At 32.4% G+C, this 20,931-nt stretch overlaps 3 protein-coding genes across 3 annotated transcripts in view; 1 reads left to right on the top strand and 2 right to left on the bottom strand.

The window, feature by feature from the left end:
• Positions 1-288: 288 nt before the first annotated feature.
• The window catches only part of LOC123314348 (probable RNA-binding protein EIF1AD), a 30,930-nt gene continuing 10,287 nt past the window's right edge, over positions 289-20,931 (bottom strand). The window contains exon 2 of the mRNA XM_044899598.1: positions 289-788. Coding sequence (XP_044755533.1) covers positions 289-786 — 498 coding nt within the window. The 5' untranslated portion in view covers positions 787-788. The remainder of the gene's footprint in view (positions 789-20,931) is intronic.
• On the bottom strand, positions 4,012-11,285 carry LOC123313194. The gene is made up of 3 exons (XM_044897954.1): positions 11,189-11,285; positions 4,148-5,364; positions 4,012-4,091 (listed from the first exon to the last, which is right to left on the bottom strand). The coding sequence occupies exons 1-2, from the start codon at positions 11,283-11,285 to the stop codon at positions 4,595-4,597; spliced, it is 867 nt and encodes a 288-aa protein (XP_044753889.1). The 3' UTR covers positions 4,012-4,091; positions 4,148-4,594.
• Positions 14,522-17,342, top strand: LOC123313186. Its single transcript, XM_044897936.1, has 5 exons — positions 14,522-14,916; positions 15,077-15,199; positions 15,770-16,105; positions 16,329-16,529; positions 17,026-17,342. The coding sequence occupies exons 1-5, from the start codon at positions 14,721-14,723 to the stop codon at positions 17,340-17,342; spliced, it is 1,173 nt and encodes a 390-aa protein (XP_044753871.1). The 5' UTR covers positions 14,522-14,720.

The raw sequence follows: 20,931 nt of genomic DNA, 5'->3' as shown, positions 1-20,931 counted from the left end.
AGGCCTAAAATTTGTTTTGTTCTGGGAGTCCCAGTTTTATTGATTCGCCACTGGTTTACTGATATACTTATTCACATATCGTCAATCTGTTACAAGCTGAGTGCCATGTTCAGTTACAAAACATCGAACGGCAGTGAAATTTCATAACCTACTTTAGGAAGAATTAAAAATTCATATTGAAATGAAAGAATTCAAATTTGGAGATTTTCAGAAAAATTTATTAATCAGCAATTCCTTAATTATATTTACATTCTATACAGGTTTTCGAATAAGTAATTTCGAAGGTGGTTACGTTTCACCAACACTATCATCATCGTCACTCTGATCGTTATCACTAGGATCATCTTCACTGGAATCACTGTCACTGTAAATTTCGATCATTGCTTGTACTCTGTTAGTATTCATTGGGATATCATCGTCATTATCATCATCACTCTCCTCCAATTCTTGTTTGTCATAGAACGCAGCAGGCCATATTTTGTCTTCCTTGAAATTCTTTATTTGTTGGGGGATCAAAACTCTAACAATTTCACCTTTGACCTTAACACCTTCGTGAATAGGTTGTATTATGACAAAACTACCACGTTTAACCCACATGTAGTGGCGGTATCTCATTGGCATGGACACAAGAAATCTGGTTTTATCTGCGGTCTCTATTTCGTGTAGATTGTTCCCTTTGCTTGCCGTTATTTTCACTATTTGCTGATTTTCGGCAGGTGGTGAGTAGTCATACACTTCCCTCATGATGTGCTTCCTTGTAGTTGCTCGTGACACAAGTCGTGGCATATCTGAAAATAATTGAAATAACTCTTAGAACAAATCCAGAAAAAAGCAAGATTGTCATCAATAATCTTGATAAAGAGTATTTTGATTTCACAGCAAGCTTTGAAAATCATCTATACAAACAAAATTCCGTCACACATAATTCACAAGCTATTTTACTCGTTCCAGGAAACTAGAAATATGTGATTGCAATCGCGGTATCATAGAAAAATAACCAATATAACAATTTAATTGTTTGTGATGAAAGATTTCATAATCATAATTTATTCTAGAACAGATTTTATTCATGAAAATATTTAGTATTTATCTACTACCTACTTTGAGTTATTTGAAAATATATGCCAACCAACAAGAATGAAAGTATCATGAATATTTTATGGTAACTGTTGAAGAAAAATGCACCAGACAATATTGATTAGATTTTATGAATTTCAAATGAACGCTTTCATACTTACTGCAAAATTTTGTTTGACCAACAAGTTCTCAAAACACAAATTTAAGATTGACAGAAATCACACTCAAGAAAAAATGCTGCACTTCGAAACTTCAAGAGATATACTGAAGCCAAAGGACTCCGTCCTGCACTTAAATGGTAAGGTATTGTGGAGGGAGAAGAATATTGTGAAAGGGCATTAAAAAGCAATTAGCGGTCAATACGTGGAACTGTCAGAATTAACCCTTTATGTTGAAAGTACCGTAACTTTTCAAGGAATATATTTAAAAGCATTCATGATAACTTTATGCATTATGGCGTGTTTGAAATAAATCATTTTTCTATTCTATGATTCAACATATTATGATAATGGAAAATAAATGACAATATCTTGATCATTTGCGTTCACCGCCCTTCTTTGTATACGAGAGCATCACGAAGCAGTTTATTGTACAGGGTGGGCAAAATCGGTTGTCTATTGAGGGGATCTCGAGAACTATAGCAGCTAAAAGAAAACGGACGCCACATTCCCGAGCTCTTTTTTCTTGACTAATCCAAAACTGAAAACAGATCCAGCCTAACGTTCATAGATTTTGAGTTATGAACGAAAATTGAGAAATTGTCACTTTTAATGAAGCGCTTATTTGAACTCGTATGCGAAATCCGTTGTTACATTCTACAGGCACTTTTTTATGAGGAATTCGAATATGATATCAAAAAATTTTTCGAACTAGTCATTTTCGAGATACGAAAGGGATTTCTGATTTTTCAAATGTAAACTATAGTTGAAATTTCATTCATCTTGCTGCAATTTTTTTGCTGTATCATATGTATCATATGTCCCTATTCACATGAATATAACGTAAGAAAACAAATTCAATACTTTTTCCTGCTTTTCGATTCACTCTTGAATTTTCAGTAGGCTGGCGTAACCATAGCGACCGTTGAAAATGCATTATCGTTCGTGAACTCCACATAATCCTATGTGAACTTAACCTTCTGCGATAGGAATCACCAACTGACGAATAATTATTTTTTTTATATATCGATATCAAGATCGATACCTTTTCAATGAGAGTAAAAGAGTTTCGTCCGATTATTAAAGAAGAAGATGTATTCAATTATCTTTTTTCTATTTGTGAAAGAATCTTCACGAGACAGTTATATTATAAATCAAATTCATTACAAAAGTAAGATGATGAAAAATAGGTACATCTGTCAACGAACCATCATAAGATAAGCATGCCAAACATCGCGAGAACAAAAACAAACGATAGCAAATTACTCATCGAAATATTTATTCAGCAATCCGTGATTCAAGTCATAGAGGCCCAGGTTCACAAAATATAATGCATATTTAACGGTTGCTATGGTAACCCAGCCTACTTATAATTCAACAGAAAATCGAAAAGCAGGAAAAAGTATTGATTTTTTTTTACGTTGTATTTATGTGAATAGCAACATATGATACATTTTTGAAATCAGCAAAAAAATTGGAGCAAGATGAAGGAACTTTCAACTATAGTTTACATTTGAAAAATCAGAAATACCTTTGGTATTTCGAAAATGCTTGGATCGAAAAATGTCTTAATATCATTTTCGAATTCCTCATGAAAAAGTGCCTGTAGATTGTAACAACGGATTTCGAATAAGAGTTCGAATAAGCGAGTTATTCAGCTTCATTAAAAATGACAATTTCTCAATTTTCGTTCATAATTCCAAATCTATGACCGTTAGGCTGGATGTGTTTTCAGATTAAGAATAGAAAGGAAAACAGAGCTAGAGAATGTGTCATCCGTTTTATTCTAGCTGCTATAGTTCTCGAGATCCCTTCAGTAGACAACGAATTTTGCCCAGCCTGTATAGGGATAGGTTTTCGAACGAGTAGAAGGGTAAGAGAACTCTTCGCTTGTTTCATATTGTTATTGTTCTCTTTGAAATCCATTGCTGCTATCACTTCTTGGAAATAATTTTCGAACTATAGAATGAAGTTGTCATTCAATTTATCACACATTGATCGTTCTCCAAGGTGAGATTCTAGTTTCGTAGTTGTTTTTGAATTCTTTAAGCCGTCTCTTACATTAGATTAACTTCGATTTTCTCTATATCTCTCTTGAAAATTCTTCATTATTTCACCATACATGTCCTGCTGAATTTGTTGAGTTCATTATCGTTGTAGTGCCATAGTTTTGGTTTTATCTGTTTTCGTTTTGATAAGTGAAATGCACAGTTCTATAATAACAGTTCATTTCTCACAAACTTGTTCAATTCACAGGAATTTATATTGTTAATAGTTTTCAGTTAAGAGCAGATCATGAAAAATAAAGCTTTTGTTTGGATACGGGATCATAATCTGAGAGGCACAATATAAACCGAACTCAATAGTGTTCAAGGCTAAAACCTTGTTTGATTATGGGTAGATTTTCAGCTCGCAAAAGCTTATATTTGTACTAGGTGTCTAGGTTGAAGTGTCCCTATAGCTTATTGTGGAAACTAAAGGAGGTCGTTGAAAAAGTTAAATACAAAACTTGTCTGTAATCGATTGAAATTTTATTTCTTATAACCCACCTTGTCATACCACAATTACCTTAAAATTTGACAAGAAATTCATAAATTCAATTATATACAGGGAAAAAACGGAGCACCCTGTATTGAGATGAGTTATAAAAAATAAAATTTTAATCAAAACAAACAATTTTTGTAATTAGTGGGATGATTCATGTCCATTCTTGATAATATTGAATTTGAGAATCGTGGCTATATTGGACTATGTATACTGGTAAAAGGGGGAATTAAGCCCAGTTGAATTTTGTCGACGTTTCGGACATTTATTGTTTGATCACATACAAAACAATTGGGTTGTCCTTAATCATGACTAGAAAGCAGCAGATGTTAAAATGAAATCTTACTTACGGATATAAACATAAATACCTAATTCATTTGAATTATTTGAAATTAAAAACATATATATGATCGTCAACCTGTTTCGATCATCAACAAAACTTGCTGTAGTTATGATGGAAATTTAAAAACACTAAAAATATCTTTCCTCTCTAACATCCAAAACATATTAATAACTACACATTGAACGATATTGGCACACGTCAACTGAAGATAGATGACTGACAATTATTGATCGTGTTCAAAAACATTTTACACATCTAATTATACTTACTTATTATATTTACAGTGTGAACAATCGTCAAATAACATTTTCAATGCGCAACTTAATCCTTAAGTACATATCTCACACAATCAAAGAGTCAAATAATTTTGGACATATACATATAAAGAGAAGGACAATTATAGTCGGTGGTCAATAAATTGGGTAAATGGTGACAAGTGTTAATTATTGCAGGAGGCTCAACAACAGTGTTCTTACCTTTTGTTCTTATATTTGTTTATAAGGATGTTGTAAATTCTACTCAAATTTTGGGTATCAGTTCTTTTATTAATAGTATCATTGGCTTTTATATGTATCATTTCACTGATAGTACGTTTTCTGTAATTAGTTTCAGAATCTTCGATAGTGACATCTTTGAAATTGAATATATGACCGGTATTGATGTGATGTTCGACTAAAGCCGTCTTATTGTCGTCATCTTTCGACGAATGTGTGTTGCAACTGTATATATGCTGTTTAATTCTATTAGAGAGAAGCTGTTTGGTTTGACCTATATATGAACTATTGCAACCTGAACATGGTATCTTATATATAACGTTGGATTGTTTTTCTATAGGGAGTGGATCTTTAAGTTTAGTATAGAAGTTGTTCAGAGTGTTTTTGTTATAGCAGGCTAAGATGCAATTATGTTTCTTTGTTATGGTATTAATTCTTTCCGTGAGACCTCTTAAGTATGGAAAACTGCAATAAATTTTACTAGATTCTTCATTATCATTCGTACTAATCGTGGACTTGGGGCGAGATTGCAGGTGTTGGTTGATCAACCTTCTAATTAAACTAGCAGGATAGTTATTAAGCCTCAATATAGAAGTGATCTTGTTGTGAATTTCTTGGTGGAATATAGGGTCACTTAGTGTGAAAGCCCTATATATTAAATTTTTAGCTGTTCCTATCCTTTGGTTGAGAGAATGTTGAGAATGGTAATTAATGACCCCCACGAATAGTACGAATGATAATGAAGAATCTAGTAAAGTTTATTGCAGTTTTCCATACTTAAGAGGTCTCACGGAAAGAATTAATACCATAACAAAGAAACATAATTGCATCTTAGCCTGCTATAACAAAAACACTCTGAACAACTTCTATACTAAACTTAAAGATCCACTCCCTATAGAAAAACAATCCAACGTTATATATAAGATACCATGTTCAGGTTGCAATAGTTCATATATAGGTCAAACCAAACAGCTTCTCTCTAATAGAATTAAACAGCATATATACAGTTGCAACACACATTCGTCGAAAGATGACGACAATAAGACGGCTTTAGTCGAACATCACATCAATACCGGTCATATATTCAATTTCAAAGATGTCACTATCGAAGATTCTGAAACTAATTACAGAAAACGTACTATCAGTGAAATGATACATATAAAAGCCAATGATACTACTAATAAAAGAACTGATACCCAAAATTTGAGTAGAATTTACAACATCCTTATAAACAAATATAAGAACAAAAGGTAAGAACACTGTTGTTGAGCCTCCTGCAATAATTAACACTTGTCACCATTTACCCAATTTATTGACCACCGACTATAATTGTCCTTCTCTTTATATGTATATGTCCAAAATTATTTGACTCTTTGATTGTGTGAGATATGTACTTAAGGATTAAGTTGCGCATTGAAAATGTTATTTGACGATTGTTCACACTGTAAATATAATAAGTAAGTATAATTAGATGTGTAAAATGTTTTTGAACACGATCAATAATTGTCAGTCATCTATCTTCAGTTGACGTGTGCCAATATCGTTCAATGTGTAGTTATTAATATGTTTTGGATGTTAGAGAGGAAAGATATTTTTAGTGTTTTTAAATTTCCATCATAACTACAGCAAGTTTTGTTGATGATCGAAACAGGTTGACGATCATATATATGTTTTTAATTTCAAATAATTCAAATGAATTAGGTATTTATGTTTATATCCGTAAGTAAGATTTCATTTTAACATCTGCTGCTTTCTAGTCATGACCCACACAGCATGGAATATTACAGAGAAACATTTCAAAATATTTTCAAGAAAGATTTCTTAGAAATATTTACGAAAGGTTTAGGAAATATCAACGCCAAGATAATTTTGAAGGCAATGATCAAATATTTCCCTGATATGACACAAATATTCTATGGAATATTTCATCGAACAACGAATTTATATTTCATGAAATATTCTATGAAATATTTATGCAAGCTCCTGCAATATTTCAGGAAAAGAAATATTAATGTCTACCAGAACATATGTAACAAATGTTTTGTAAATTTTTCAACAATTATTCCCTTAGGATGTACATAAAATATTTCAAGCAAACCTATAAGGAACATTGACAAAATCTTTCATTTATATTTCAGTGCAAGATTTTCAATCCAAAATTGAAATTTTAGAAACATTGGCCGAATATTTCTCCAATATTGAATAAATATTTCATGGAATATTTCTTCGAATAAGTCATTAATATTTCATGAAATATTCTACGAAATGTTTGAGCATTATTTTTCGATATTTAAAAAAAAATTTTCGATGTCTTAGAGGACATATACGCAAAAAAACTTCCAACAACATTCCAACAAATATTTCGTCGGGAACTTTATTAAATATCCCAAGCATAGCTTTAAGGAATATTGACAAAAACTTTCATTAATATTTTAGTGCAAGATTTGCAACCCATAATTGAAATCTTGAAAGCATTGGACAAATATTTCTCTGATATGACAGAAATATTTTAAGGAATATTTTATCGAACATCGAATATATATTTCATGGAATATTCTACGAAATATTTATGCGAGCTTCTGCAATATTTCAGGAAAAGAAATATTCAGTGTTCCAGGACATATGTAAAAAAATTTTCATAAATTTTTCAACAAATATTCCGTTAGGATGTACATTAAATATTTCAAACATACCTATATGGAACATGGACAAAATCTCTCAATAATATTTCAGTGCAAGATCCTCAATCGAAAATTTAAATTTCAAAAACATTGACCGAATATTTCTCCAATAGTGAATAAATATTTCATGAAATATTTCTCCGAATAAGTCATGAATATTTCATGAAATATTCTACGAAATGTGTAAGCATTATTTTGCGATATTTTAAAACAAAATTTCGATGTCTTAGAGGACAGATGCGCAAAATAAGTTTAAAAATTTTTTCAACAAATATTCCGGCGGGATCTTAATTAAATATTTCAAAAGTAGCTATAAGAAATATTGACCAAAACTTTCATTAATATTTTAGTGCAGAACTCTCATCAATATTTTCGGTGCAAGGTTTTCAATCCAGAAATTTCAAATCTTAAAATCGTTGGACGAAAATGAAATAAATATTTCATGGAGTATTCCTTCAAATATATCCTTCAAAGGGTATTACAAGTGAATAATTCATTAATATGTTAGGGAGATATCTCAAAAGTTCCTTAAAATTATTTCTGGGGGAAAACGAAGTTCATGTTCATGAAATACACTGAAACAATCTACCTTACAATTAAAAGAACATTGTAAATATCTTCCATTGACTTCACAGAAGTAATGTACCATCAATATATTATAAGCAACAAACATATATATTAATATATTTTTGCAAGGCCTGCATGGGGGCCTTTCATATGTCTTGTTCCAAATCCCTTTCCCTCAAAGGTACTGCCTATTGATGAGCAAAAAAATTGTTTTATTCGGCATAATGCTATTTATTGAATTGTCATTTACATCGAGAAGAGCAGATCACAATATTTGTCATCATTTCTGTTTTTAGCTTTTTCTCCTGAAATTGTTCGTCGAAAAAGTCGAGACACAAAATGTGCTGGATTCAATATATTTATCTTTCGAGTCAAATGTAAGAATCGAAAAGATCTGAAAAAAAATTCATGGGTTTATCTTTAGGAATTACAACAACTGTAGAAGACGCGACTGAATTATTGAGAATTTATGAGATAGGGATTGTGCGCTTTATAAAAATAATTTTTTCTTCAACTTCTAAACACAATAAATCAAAGAGAAAAGAGTTTAGAACAGAACAATATAAGGCTACTCTCTTATCCAATCCCATATTTTCAAATCAGAGGTATCTGTGGCCCGCGCGCTTTAAGCTGCATTCACAATCAATTCGCGGGCCGAAGTGCACTTCGGCACGAAATTTACCATTCGCAATAATCTTGGAACCAAATACTCAAATGAATCAAAAATGTAACTGATCAAAACATAAGCATCAGCATCATCTATAGCCGGCACGAAATTCCTTGCCGAAGTGATAGTTTGCAACTTGCAAGAAATTTTGTCTTGAATTTTATTGTGAATGGTAACGGAGAACGCCATCTGCTAAGCTTCCTTGCCGAAGTGCACTTCGGCCCGTGAATTGATTGTGAATGTAGCTTTACTCCGCAACAGCAGTAAGAATTTAATAAATTATCCATTCGGCCAGCGACGACCTCTGATTCGGCTTGCGCCGAAGCGGCTATCTAGAGCCAGCTGCCCAACGGCAGCAGCGATGCCACATTTGATGATTATTCCCTACATTTCATTTCTAATGTTTGCAAATCCATTAGAGGGTCTTCATAAATGATTGTAATATCGAATTTTGCTTTGAATTATTTCATGCCGTTCTTTACTCAGGGCCGTTAAACTAAATATCATATATAATTTCAAAATTGACTGCCACTAAGATGTTTCGAACATTTATAAATCCTGTATTATTCTGAATACAAAATAGTTTCAAATTCACGCACCTGCTGAGCTGGAAGAAATGAATAATTTTGAAAATAGAATTCTTACTTTGTATCATATTCTCTATAGACTACTGTCACGACCCCTGTATTATTTCATTCGATTCTCTCTACAACAATTTTCTTAAATGCTTGATTAAAAATAAAAATCTGGGGTATTTCATTCGAAATCTGCCTGGCAACAAAACATTTTGGGGTATATAGTTGAGTGAGGAGTTTCTCTAATCTCCCATACTGTATTACTGGAGAATAAAAATTTACAGACCTGGCAACGCTGAAAACTAGTCAGAAGCATGCAGTCCATTTACTATTTAGAGCGCAAGCCTATTCAAGTAAAAAGCTGGAAGCTTCCGACTGACGCGGCTGCCATTTTCAATTTTCGTATTGCAGTTTGCACACAGAATCAATTTCTTATTATTATTGTACTGTGTTGTTTTCATTGTGTGTTGGGAAGAGCAATCTGATTTCCTACATAATTCTAGGTAAGTACCTTATTTCCATTTTTTTTATTCACGTGTTATGACATCTATTCGTATTCGTGTACACGTGCATGAACCATGAACTTATTGCATTATTTGTAATTGATTATTGATGTACTTTATTAATTAATCAATGAATCAGTGAGTTTATGTGTTATGCTCGTGCACAGATTATTTCAGTTACCAACTCTGCTTTTGTGCAATTTCTCATGCTATTCCTTTTTTTCCCTGTATAAACCTAAATGATCATGATATTCAACGAATAATTGATGGACTAATTGTCGTTATCTGTGTGCTTTTCTTAATTCTGTGTTTGGATCTTTTCTACTTCGGTACGAAATTTTAAAAGGTGTTTCCTTAGCCTAGATCGTTTAGAAAAAACGTTCCTATGAACATATATACGTCCGGAGTTGCTTCGCTTCTGAGATACAGGGAGTTTGAAAAACGATTTAGCTAGAACTACATTGAAATTATTAGGAACAGTCAGTACAGTTGCATCTCATTGCGCACCACAGTCAACATGATTGAAAGTATTTTTAGATGGAGCAACTTAACATTCAACCTTTCGGTTTCATGTCTTTTCTTCAAATCATTCCCAGCTGGTCTGCAGGTGTTCGTTATATGCAGATTGGCTTAATTTTGTTTTGTTTCAAAAAAACTGATTTTATTATGAAGTGGTACAACCCAACTTCACGGACGATGATCGTTTTTGTTTGTAATTCTTTTTACATGCAGTTTTTCATAAGGAATCGATAGGTACCAATCTCAACTCCGGCAGGCTCGTAGTTTAGGAGGAATTAATTTTTTTAAATTGCATTTTTCCAATATATTTTGATAACTTCGATATTTTTTTCTAGGTTTATCAGTCAAAACCACAGAATATCAATTGTAAATTGTGTTGTTTCTATACTACTTTCCGAACGTCAATGCGTGTGGAAAAGTAATACTTTCGAAACGCTAGTAGGAAAACCCATTATTCAATTTACATTTTACACTATCATTCCAAAATATTTAGGTGCCGATTAACCGATATATCATATAGGCAAGCATAACACCATAATAAACTAGCGAAGCGAAAACCGGGGAAGTCCCGTTTCATAAATCCGTTACGAGAAAACGTTTTTAATTGGTAATGAGTGATATTTCGGACAAGCCTCTAACATTCTGTTTTTTCGATGAATAATGATGAGACCTATGAATGATTTTCCACAGGTTTCTAGGTCCACGATATAAAGTCTTCATTAGGCTAGGTCCACGATTTAAAGTCTTCATTAGGGCTCTAAAATGGTACAACATGAACTAAAATAATCTTAAAAATTATATAAACACACAATACATAGTGAGGAAACTTGTTCTGAAAATTACAAACTTACATTTTCACTTCCTTTAATTTTGATCTTGGCTCAGTGGGAATATTAGGTAGACAAACAAATAAAAAAAACGGTCATTGGATGAAATGATATCCATAAGGCAGGACAAAAATTCCATCAATAAACGAAACGACATGAAAAATTTGTATACTGCGTACTACTTATTAATTGGAAAAATCAAAAATATATTGAAGTTTGTTGTTCAGACCTACTTGTGTAATTTGATCTCATGATCTGCGCAAACTCCAGAACATCTAATTTGTTGACCTCTGTCTTTTCAAAGTCTTCCATAAAAGCAGTTGTTGTCATCTCCAAAATTTTAATAATTGACAAGGGAACCACACAGTGAAAATGTAAGTCGATAATTTTCCGAACAAGTTTCCTCACTTATGTATTCTGTGTTTGTATATTTTTTGAGATTTTTGTAGTTCTTGTTGTACCATTTCAGAGCCCTGATGAAGATTTTTTTTTTGATCCGTAGAATGATTCTATAGTTGAAAATTGAAATATAATTCTTCATTTTGGTATCGATAGGTGAATATTCAGAAAATGCCGAGAACTCGAAAAGGAACTTTACCCACAAGTTCAAGACACATTCAGCGATTAGCGCAGAAAAAACTGAAGACTATTTAAAATGTATCGAAACTCGACCATCATTTCTTGAAGAAACAGGCCAGTGTTCCCAGTCAAGTGATTATTTCATTGATGAAGTTGTTACACACGCTCCCAGTATCGATAAAATCTCTATTACACAAGAAGCTCATATTTGTATACCCAATGAAAATTCAAAAAATAACATTCATTCATTGCCGCAGGAAATGCGTTCTTCAAATTGTAATTTTACAACGCCTACTATTTATTTTGACAACTCTACTACTAGCAATTTGAGTGCTGATGATTTGGATTCAACTTATCGGTATAGTGATTCTGATGCAGATAGTATTCCAGAAGATGATAATGATTATGCTGGCGTTGAAGACTATTTTTGTTTATTAAACAATGGAGATGTTGATGGTCGGAAATTTCGAGATGCTATTATTGAATGGGCGAAATCGTATAAAATTCACCACAATGCTCTGAAAGCTCTATTAGCCATATTGAACGCCTTCACTGACACTGTGTTTCCTAAGGATCCTCGAACTTTGTTGAAAACTCCGCTATCTACAAATATTGTCAATATGGACGACGGTCATTATTGTCACATTGGCTTCAGCAATGCACTAAAGATAATTGTAGAAAATCGAAATGCTTCTGATCATAAAACAAATTCTATAAAAGTTATGGTTCATGTGGACGGAGCTCCTTTAGGTTCTTCAGCCGAAAAAGGTCTTTGGACCATATTGTGTAAAGATTCCGAATTTGAAAATGTTTTTGTTATCGGACTTTATCATGGCGTTAGTAAGCCTAAAGATCCTAATGTGTTCCTTAGAAAATTCGTAGAAGAAGCTACTGCGGTTTGCGTTAATGGTTTCGAAATTAATGGTGAAATATTTCAAATAAAAATACATGCTATCATCTGTGACGCCCCGGCTAAATCGTTCATTTTGAATACTAAATATCATAGTGGTTACCATAGTTGCAGTAAGTGCACTATAGAAGGAGAATTCCACTCATCAGTTTGCTTTCCCGTAGCAGATATTAATATTTAAAAAAAATATTGCACTGTTAATCTAAGAACTGACGAGGCATTCGAAAACTGCGAGTATTTGGGCGATTATCAAAAAGGGTCAAGTATACTGAATACTCTACCAGACGTAGGATTGATAACAAATGTACCTCTCGATAGTATGCATTTAGTATATTTGGGTATAATGAAACAGAAAATCAGACTTTGGTTAGGAGAAAAGGGAAGGGGAAATAAAAATTATAAGTTATCCGCTTCACAGATCAACATAATTTCGGAAAGGTTGGAAAATTTGAAACACCACTTACCATTTGAATTTAACAGACGGTCCAGATCTTTGAAGTTTTGGAAGCTTTGGAAGGCTACGGAATTCAGGCATTTTTTATTATATTTTGGACCAGTTATTTTGCAGGACGTTCTACCGTCAAACGTTTATTTTAATTTCCTAATGCTCCACGTGGCCATTACTATATTATCTAATCCAAAGTTAGTGAAAAATAATGATAATATAGCTTACGCTGAATCTCTATTACTGGAATATGTAATCGGTTTTCAAAGAATATACGGTGCCGAAAATGTATCATTCAATATTCATAATTTGATACACTTATCTAAAGATGTTCGTAAATATGGACCTTTAGATTCTTTCAGCTCATTTCCATTCGAAAATTTTATTTGTTCGTTAAAAAAATTAGTTAGGAAAGGCCATAAGCCATTGCAACAAATATCAAGAAGACTTGTGGAATATGAAAATATATTAGTAATAAGGAGTCTCCCAATCTTGAACAATAATACAGTTGAAGCCTATAAAGTGCACTTCAACGGAATTGTTACGGATCACCGTAGGTTTGATGAACAATTCAAACAGTTGAAAATGAATTCGTGGAATATAAATATCAAAGACGATAGAAATAATTTTGTTCTGCTCGTTGATGGTACTGTTGTCAATGTATTAAACATAGGTAAAAGTGATGGAATATTATATTTGATCGGCCAAAAGTATTGCAAAGTAAACGATCTCTATACTGTCGGAAATTTTTCTAGTGGTGTATTATGCATTAATAGGGTTAAGGAAAGTGATATTATTGAGGATTGGCCTTGTGAAATGATTTATGCAAAAATTTTCAAAATTCCTGGTGTTACAGAATTCATAACATTTCCTATTATACATACCACAATCCATAATAAATGAGAAAAATGTCAAATTCTTGTTGTAATTTCAATGTTATCTCCATTGGTAGATGCGTGGTGACATCAATCAAATTTTTTAGCTTGTAGCTCTAGAAGTGAAAAAAAATCAATCATATGCGTAAGGCCTAAGTTTTTTCTTTCATCACATTTTTGGTGTAGAAAAATAATTAAATTTTTAGTATTCAGAAATTAGTTGCTGTACATCAATTTTTTTTACAAAGTAAGTCCTCTCCCTCTGAGCTAAAGCTAACGAATTTGGCTTATATTTCCTAGGGGTGACTCTTCTATTCTCCTACACCACAAATGTAACATTAAAAAGTGGCTGTATTTTGGCTTGGTTACCTTCTGATATTTGAATAATGCTACTGCTTTTTTTTTGTATTTTAAAATTTTTATCGCTTAGGATTTAAGGCTGCTGTACCTATATTTGTGATGTAACAAAGTATTATAGCTGCTCTGAAAACATTTTCCAATTGTTTGTATATAGTCGCGGTCTTTGATGAACTCAAGTTCAATGCAAACTTTACTAAATTTATTCAATATTGAATTGCCCTTGGTGAAAATCCATAATTAAACAAAAGAAACTGAACTACATCATTTTTACTACCGATAAGTTTTGTTGCCACTACTTATGAAAGGAATACCCTCCACACCACTATAGTGGTGTGGAGGTACCTTTAAAGGTGTTTCGCTATTACAAAAACTACTTTTGTGGTAGTTTGATGTTCAGTTTCTTTAGTTTTATTTATCAAACTTATCCATGACACACTCCGTAAGTATCGGATATATGTAAAGTGAAAATTTTTAGCTTGATGGTAATTTTTTTCTTAAAATAAACTTAACATAGTATTGTGAAATATTTGAGGTGGAATCTATCTTCATGTAATTTTTTTAATAATGATTATGTTTTTTTATAGTTACTGATAACAATGAAGAAATACGCAATCATTGTAGACGAGAATAATGAAAAAAGAGTGGTTCCAAGTAAATGGATGATGAATAATAATTCAACTCTATTGTGGCCACCTTACAAAAATACGGAGAAAATTCGAAGAGCTATTTTACAACTGGAAGATCCCTCAGAGGATTGGGAAGACTATCAAGTTGATTTTATAAAAAGCAAAGGTTGATATTTCTAAACTAACTAATACATGTTCCTTAATTTGAACATCGCAATGGGGTTTGAATTATTTTTTTTCTTTCCCTACGAACAAATTAAATGGAATTCCGGAAGTTATTTCAATCTCGATTCTTATTGAAATTTCATATGTTAAATTTGTTGTAGATGATTATGTTGAAGCTGTGGCTGAAATCAAAGCTAATTTAGATGAACTAAGTGGAGGTAGCGATGCTGAAAAAATGAAAAAATCCAGGGCAAGAAGAAAGAAAATTTCTTATCAAGGTCTTGGTAAGATTTCAGTAAAAAAATTATCAGATAATTGAATCAACCACTAATCATTCAAAATTCAATTCAAAATGTGGCAGGAAATAGGACAAAGAAATAGATGGTAACGTTTATTTACATTCGTGGCGACGTTTTGCAAAGGTGTCCCTCCGCTTCTTCAGGCCTGCAATTTATTAAAAGTAGTATTAACATGGTATACAGTTCACCAAAAATCATCAACTAACTCACCAAAAACATGTATCAACTTAAGCAAAAGTTAAACATTACGTCAGGATGAAGAGGATCAAGAAAACCATTAATATAACTCGGAAACAGAAAAACGGCAGGCCAGCTTTCTTAAAAGAACTCTACAATAGTATAACTCAAACTACCATGTACAATATCTACTCATCAATCCAGATTGATGTATACCATGTAAATATTCCTCTTAATAAATTGTAGGCCTGAAGAAGCGGAGGGACACCTTTGCGAAACGTCGCCACGAATGTGAATAAACGTTACCATCTATTTCTTGGTCCTATTTTCTGCCACTTTTTTGTCGTTTTTATTCGTATGCAATGTGTATTCTTGTAGGAGATTACAGTGGAGCTGTTGCAGACGCTGAAATGAAGGCTGATTCAGATGTACCAAGTAGTGAGAGTGATGTTGAGAGAATCAAAATTCCCAAGTCAAGGGGAAAAACAAGTTTTTTCGAGAACAGAAATAAAAGTATTTCGATAGATTCAAGAGACAGTGAAACTGATGAACACGATGAAACATTAAAAAATACAGATGAAAACACCTCTAAATCATTGCCTTCATCTCTTTCATTGTGTATGTCACCTCAAGTTCAAAATGGGCCCACAGTTGCAGATACTCAGATAGATGAGCAACTAAATTCAGAAAGGGATATACTCTTCTCCATGCATGGTAAATATAAGTAGCTAATATAAGACTTACATGTGCATGAACACTACACATGTGTAGTATAGTAGTATGGTATAGTATACCTATGGTATACTAAAATACATGAGGCATTCAAGTGCAGGTCTCTAGGTAGAATCTCTCTCTTTATCGCCTTGACTATCCCTTGAATAGTGAATTTATAAATTAGCTTTTCTTAGTGAGATAGTGAGCATAGTATTCTTTGTAGGTATGTTGAAAAAAATAATGACCAGTATTCATGCATTGAGCATGAAGCAGGACAGACTAGAAGGAAGACTGAGGCAGTTAGAAAGTCGCGGCCTCATAAATAATACAGTAGCTAGTGTTACTTCAAGTTTTATGGTGAACGACGCTATAGTCAAACGTTTTCCGATAGTTATGTTTCTTTGTTATGGTATTAATTCTTTCCGTGAGACCTCTTAAGTATGGAAAACTGCAATAAATTTTACTAGATTCTTCATTATCATTCGTACTAATCGTGGACTTGGGGCGAGATTGCAGGTGTTGGTTGATCAACCTTCTAATTAAACTAGCAGGATAGTTATTAAGCCTCAATATAGAAGTGATCTTGTTGTGAATTTCTTGGTGGAATATAGGGTCACTTAGTGTGAAAGCCCTATATATTAAATTTTTAGCTGTTCCTATCCTTTGGTTGAGAGAATGTTGAGAATGGTAATTAATGACCCCCACGAATAGTACGAATGATAATGAAGAATCTAGTAAAGTTTATTGCAGTTTTCCATACTTAAGAGGTCTCACGGAAAGAATTAATACCATAACAAAGAAACATAATTGCATCTTAGCCTGCTATAACAAAAACACTCTGAACAACTTCTATACTAAACTTAAAGATCCACTCCCTATAGAAAAACAATCCAACGTTATATATAAGATACCATGTTCAGGTTGCAATAGTTCATATATAGGTCAAACCAAACAGCTTCTCTCTAATAGAATTAAACAGCATATATACAGTTGCAACACACATTCGTCGAAAGATGACGACAATAAGACGGCTTTAGTCGAACATCACATCAATACCGGTCATATATTCAATTTCAAAGATGTCACTATCGAAGATTCTGAAACTAATTACAGAAAACGTACTATCAGTGAAATGATACATATAAAAGCCAATGATACTACTAATAAAAGAACTGATACCCAAAATTTGAGTAGAATTTACAACATCCTTATAAACAAATATAAGAACAAAAGGTAAGAACACTGTTGTTGAGCCTCCTGCAATAATTAACACTTGTCACCATTTACCCAATTTATTGACCACCGACTATAATTGTCCTTCTCTTTATATGTATATGTCCAAAATTATTTGACTCTTTGATTGTGTGAGATATGTACTTAAGGATTAAGTTGCGCATTGAAAATGTTATTTGACGATTGTTCACACTGTAAATATAATAAGTAAGTATAATTAGATGTGTAAAATGTTTTTGAACACGATCAATAATTGTCAGTCATCTATCTTCAGTTGACGTGTGCCAATATCGTTCAATGTGTAGTTATTAATATGTTTTGGATGTTAGAGAGGAAAGATATTTTTAGTGTTTTTAAATTTCCATCATAACTACAGCAAGTTTTGTTGATGATCGAAACAGGTTGACGATCATATATATGTTTTTAATTTCAAATAATTCAAATGAATTAGGTATTTATGTTTATATCCGTAAGTAAGATTTCATTTTAACATCTGCTGCTTTCTAGTCATGACCCACACAGCATGGAATATTACAGAGAAACATTTCAAAATATTTTCAAGAAAGATTTCTTAGAAATATTTACGAAAGGTTTAGGAAATATCAACGCCAAGATAATTTTGAAGGCAATGATCAAATATTTCCCTGATATGACACAAATATTCTATGGAATATTTCATCGAACAACGAATTTATATTTCATGAAATATTCTATGAAATATTTATGCAAGCTCCTGCAATATTTCAGGAAAAGAAATATTAATGTCTACCAGAACATATGTAACAAATGTTTTGTAAATTTTTCAACAATTATTCCCTTAGGATGTACATAAAATATTTCAAGCAAACCTATAAGGAACATTGACAAAATCTTTCATTTATATTTCAGTGCAAGATTTTCAATCCAAAATTGAAATTTTAGAAACATTGGCCGAATATTTCTCCAATATTGAATAAATATTTCATGGAATATTTCTTCGAATAAGTCATTAATATTTCATGAAATATTCTACGAAATGTTTGAGCATTATTTTTCGATATTTAAAAAAAAATTTTCGATGTCTTAGAGGACATATACGCAAAAAAACTTCCAACAACATTCCAACAAATATTTCGTCGGGAACTTTATTAAATATCCCAAGCATAGCTTTAAGGAATATTGACAAAAACTTTCATTAATATTTTAGTGCAAGATTTGCAACCCATAATTGAAATCTTGAAAGCATTGGACAAATATTTCTCTGATATGACAGAAATATTTTAAGGAATATTTTATCGAACATCGAATATATATTTCATGGAATATTCTACGAAATATTTATGCGAGCTTCTGCAATATTTCAGGAAAAGAAATATTCAGTGTTCCAGGACATATGTAAAAAAATTTTCATAAATTTTTCAACAAATATTCCGTTAGGATGTACATTAAATATTTCAAACATACCTATATGGAACATGGACAAAATCTCTCAATAATATTTCAGTGCAAGATCCTCAATCGAAAATTTAAATTTCAAAAACATTGACCGAATATTTCTCCAATAGTGAATAAATATTTCATGAAATATTTCTCCGAATAAGTCATGAATATTTCATGAAATATTCTACGAAATGTGTAAGCATTATTTTGCGATATTTTAAAACAAAATTTCGATGTCTTAGAGGACAGATGCGCAAAATAAGTTTAAAAATTTTTTCAACAAATATTCCGGCGGGATCTTAATTAAATATTTCAAAAGTAGCTATAAGAAATATTGACCAAAACTTTCATTAATATTTTAGTGCAGAACTCTCATCAATATTTTCGGTGCAAGGTTTTCAATCCAGAAATTTCAAATCTTAAAATCGTTGGACGAAAATGAAATAAATATTTCATGGAGTATTCCTTCAAATATATCCTTCAAAGGGTATTACAAGTGAATAATTCATTAATATGTTAGGGAGATATCTCAAAAGTTCCTTAAAATTATTTCTGGGGGAAAACGAAGTTCATGTTCATGAAATACACTGAAACAATCTACCTTACAATTAAAAGAACATTGTAAATATCTTCCATTGACTTCACAGAAGTAATGTACCATCAATATATTATAAGCAACAAACATATATATTAATATATTTTTGCAAGGCCTGCATGGGGGCCTTTCATATGTCTTGTTCCAAATCCCTTTCCCTCAAAGGTACTGCCTATTGATGAGCAAAAAAATTGTTTTATTCGGCATAATGCTATTTATTGAATTGTCATTTACATCGAGAAGAGCAGATCACAATATTTGTCATCATTTCTGTTTTTAGCTTTTTCTCCTGAAATTGTTCGTCGAAAAAGTCGAGACACAAAATGTGCTGGATTCAATATATTTATCTTTCGAGTCAAATGTAAGAATCGAAAAGATCTGAAAAAAAATTCATGGGTTTATCTTTAGGAATTACAACAACTGTAGAAGACGCGACTGAATTATTGAGAATTTATGAGATAGGGATTGTGCGCTTTATAAAAATAATTTTTTCTTCAACTTCTAAACACAATAAATCAAAGAGAAAAGAGTTTAGAACAGAACAATATAAGGCTACTCTCTTATCCAATCCCATATTTTCAAATCAGAGGTATCTGTGGCCCGCGCGCTTTAAGCTGCATTCACAATCAATTCGCGGGCCGAAGTGCACTTCGGCACGAAATTTACCATTCGCAATAATCTTGGAACCAAATACTCAAATGAATCAAAAATGTAACTGATCAAAACATAAGCATCAGCATCATCTATAGCCGGCACGAAATTCCTTGCCGAAGTGATAGTTTGCAACTTGCAAGAAATTTTGTCTTGAATTTTATTGTGAATGGTAACGGAGAACGCCATCTGCTAAGCTTCCTTGCCGAAGTGCACTTCGGCCCGTGAATTGATTGTGAATGTAGCTTTACTCCGCAACAGCAGTAAGAATTTAATAAATTATCCATTCGGCCAGCGACGACCTCTGATTCGGCTTGCGCCGAAGCGGCTATCTAGAGCCAGCTGCCCAACGGCAGCAGCGATGCCACGTTTGATGATTATTCCCTACATTTCATTTCTAATGTTTGCAAATCCATTAGAGGGTCTTCATAAATGATTGTAATATCGAATTTTGCTTTGAATTATTTCATGCCGTTCTTTACTCAGGGCCGTTAAACTAAATATCATATATAATTTCAAAATTGACTGCCACTAAGATGTTTCGAACATTTATAAATCCTGTATTATTCTGAATACAAAATAGTTTCAAATTCACGCACCTGCTGAGCTGGAAGAAATGAATAATTTTGAAAATAGAATTCTTACTTTGTATCATATTCTCTATAGACTACTGTCACGACCCCTGTATTATTTCATTCGATTCTCTCTACAACAATTTTCTTAAATGCTTGATTAAAAATAAAAATCTGGGGTATTTCATTCGAAATCTGCCTGGCAACAAAACATTTTGGGGTATATAGTTGAGTGAGGAGTTTCTCTAATCTCCCATACTGTATTACTGGAGAATAAAAATTTACAGACCTGGCAACGCTGAAAACTAGTCAGAAGCATGCAGTCCATTTACTATTTAGAGCGCAAGCCTATTCAA

This window comes from Coccinella septempunctata, chromosome 5 (genome assembly GCF_907165205.1).
Source record: "Coccinella septempunctata chromosome 5, icCocSept1.1, whole genome shotgun sequence".
In the NCBI taxonomy this organism is placed as follows: domain Eukaryota; kingdom Metazoa; phylum Arthropoda; class Insecta; order Coleoptera; family Coccinellidae; genus Coccinella; species Coccinella septempunctata.
Note: the sequence above shows the minus strand (reverse complement) of the source record. Positions and strands in the feature narration are given on the sequence as shown.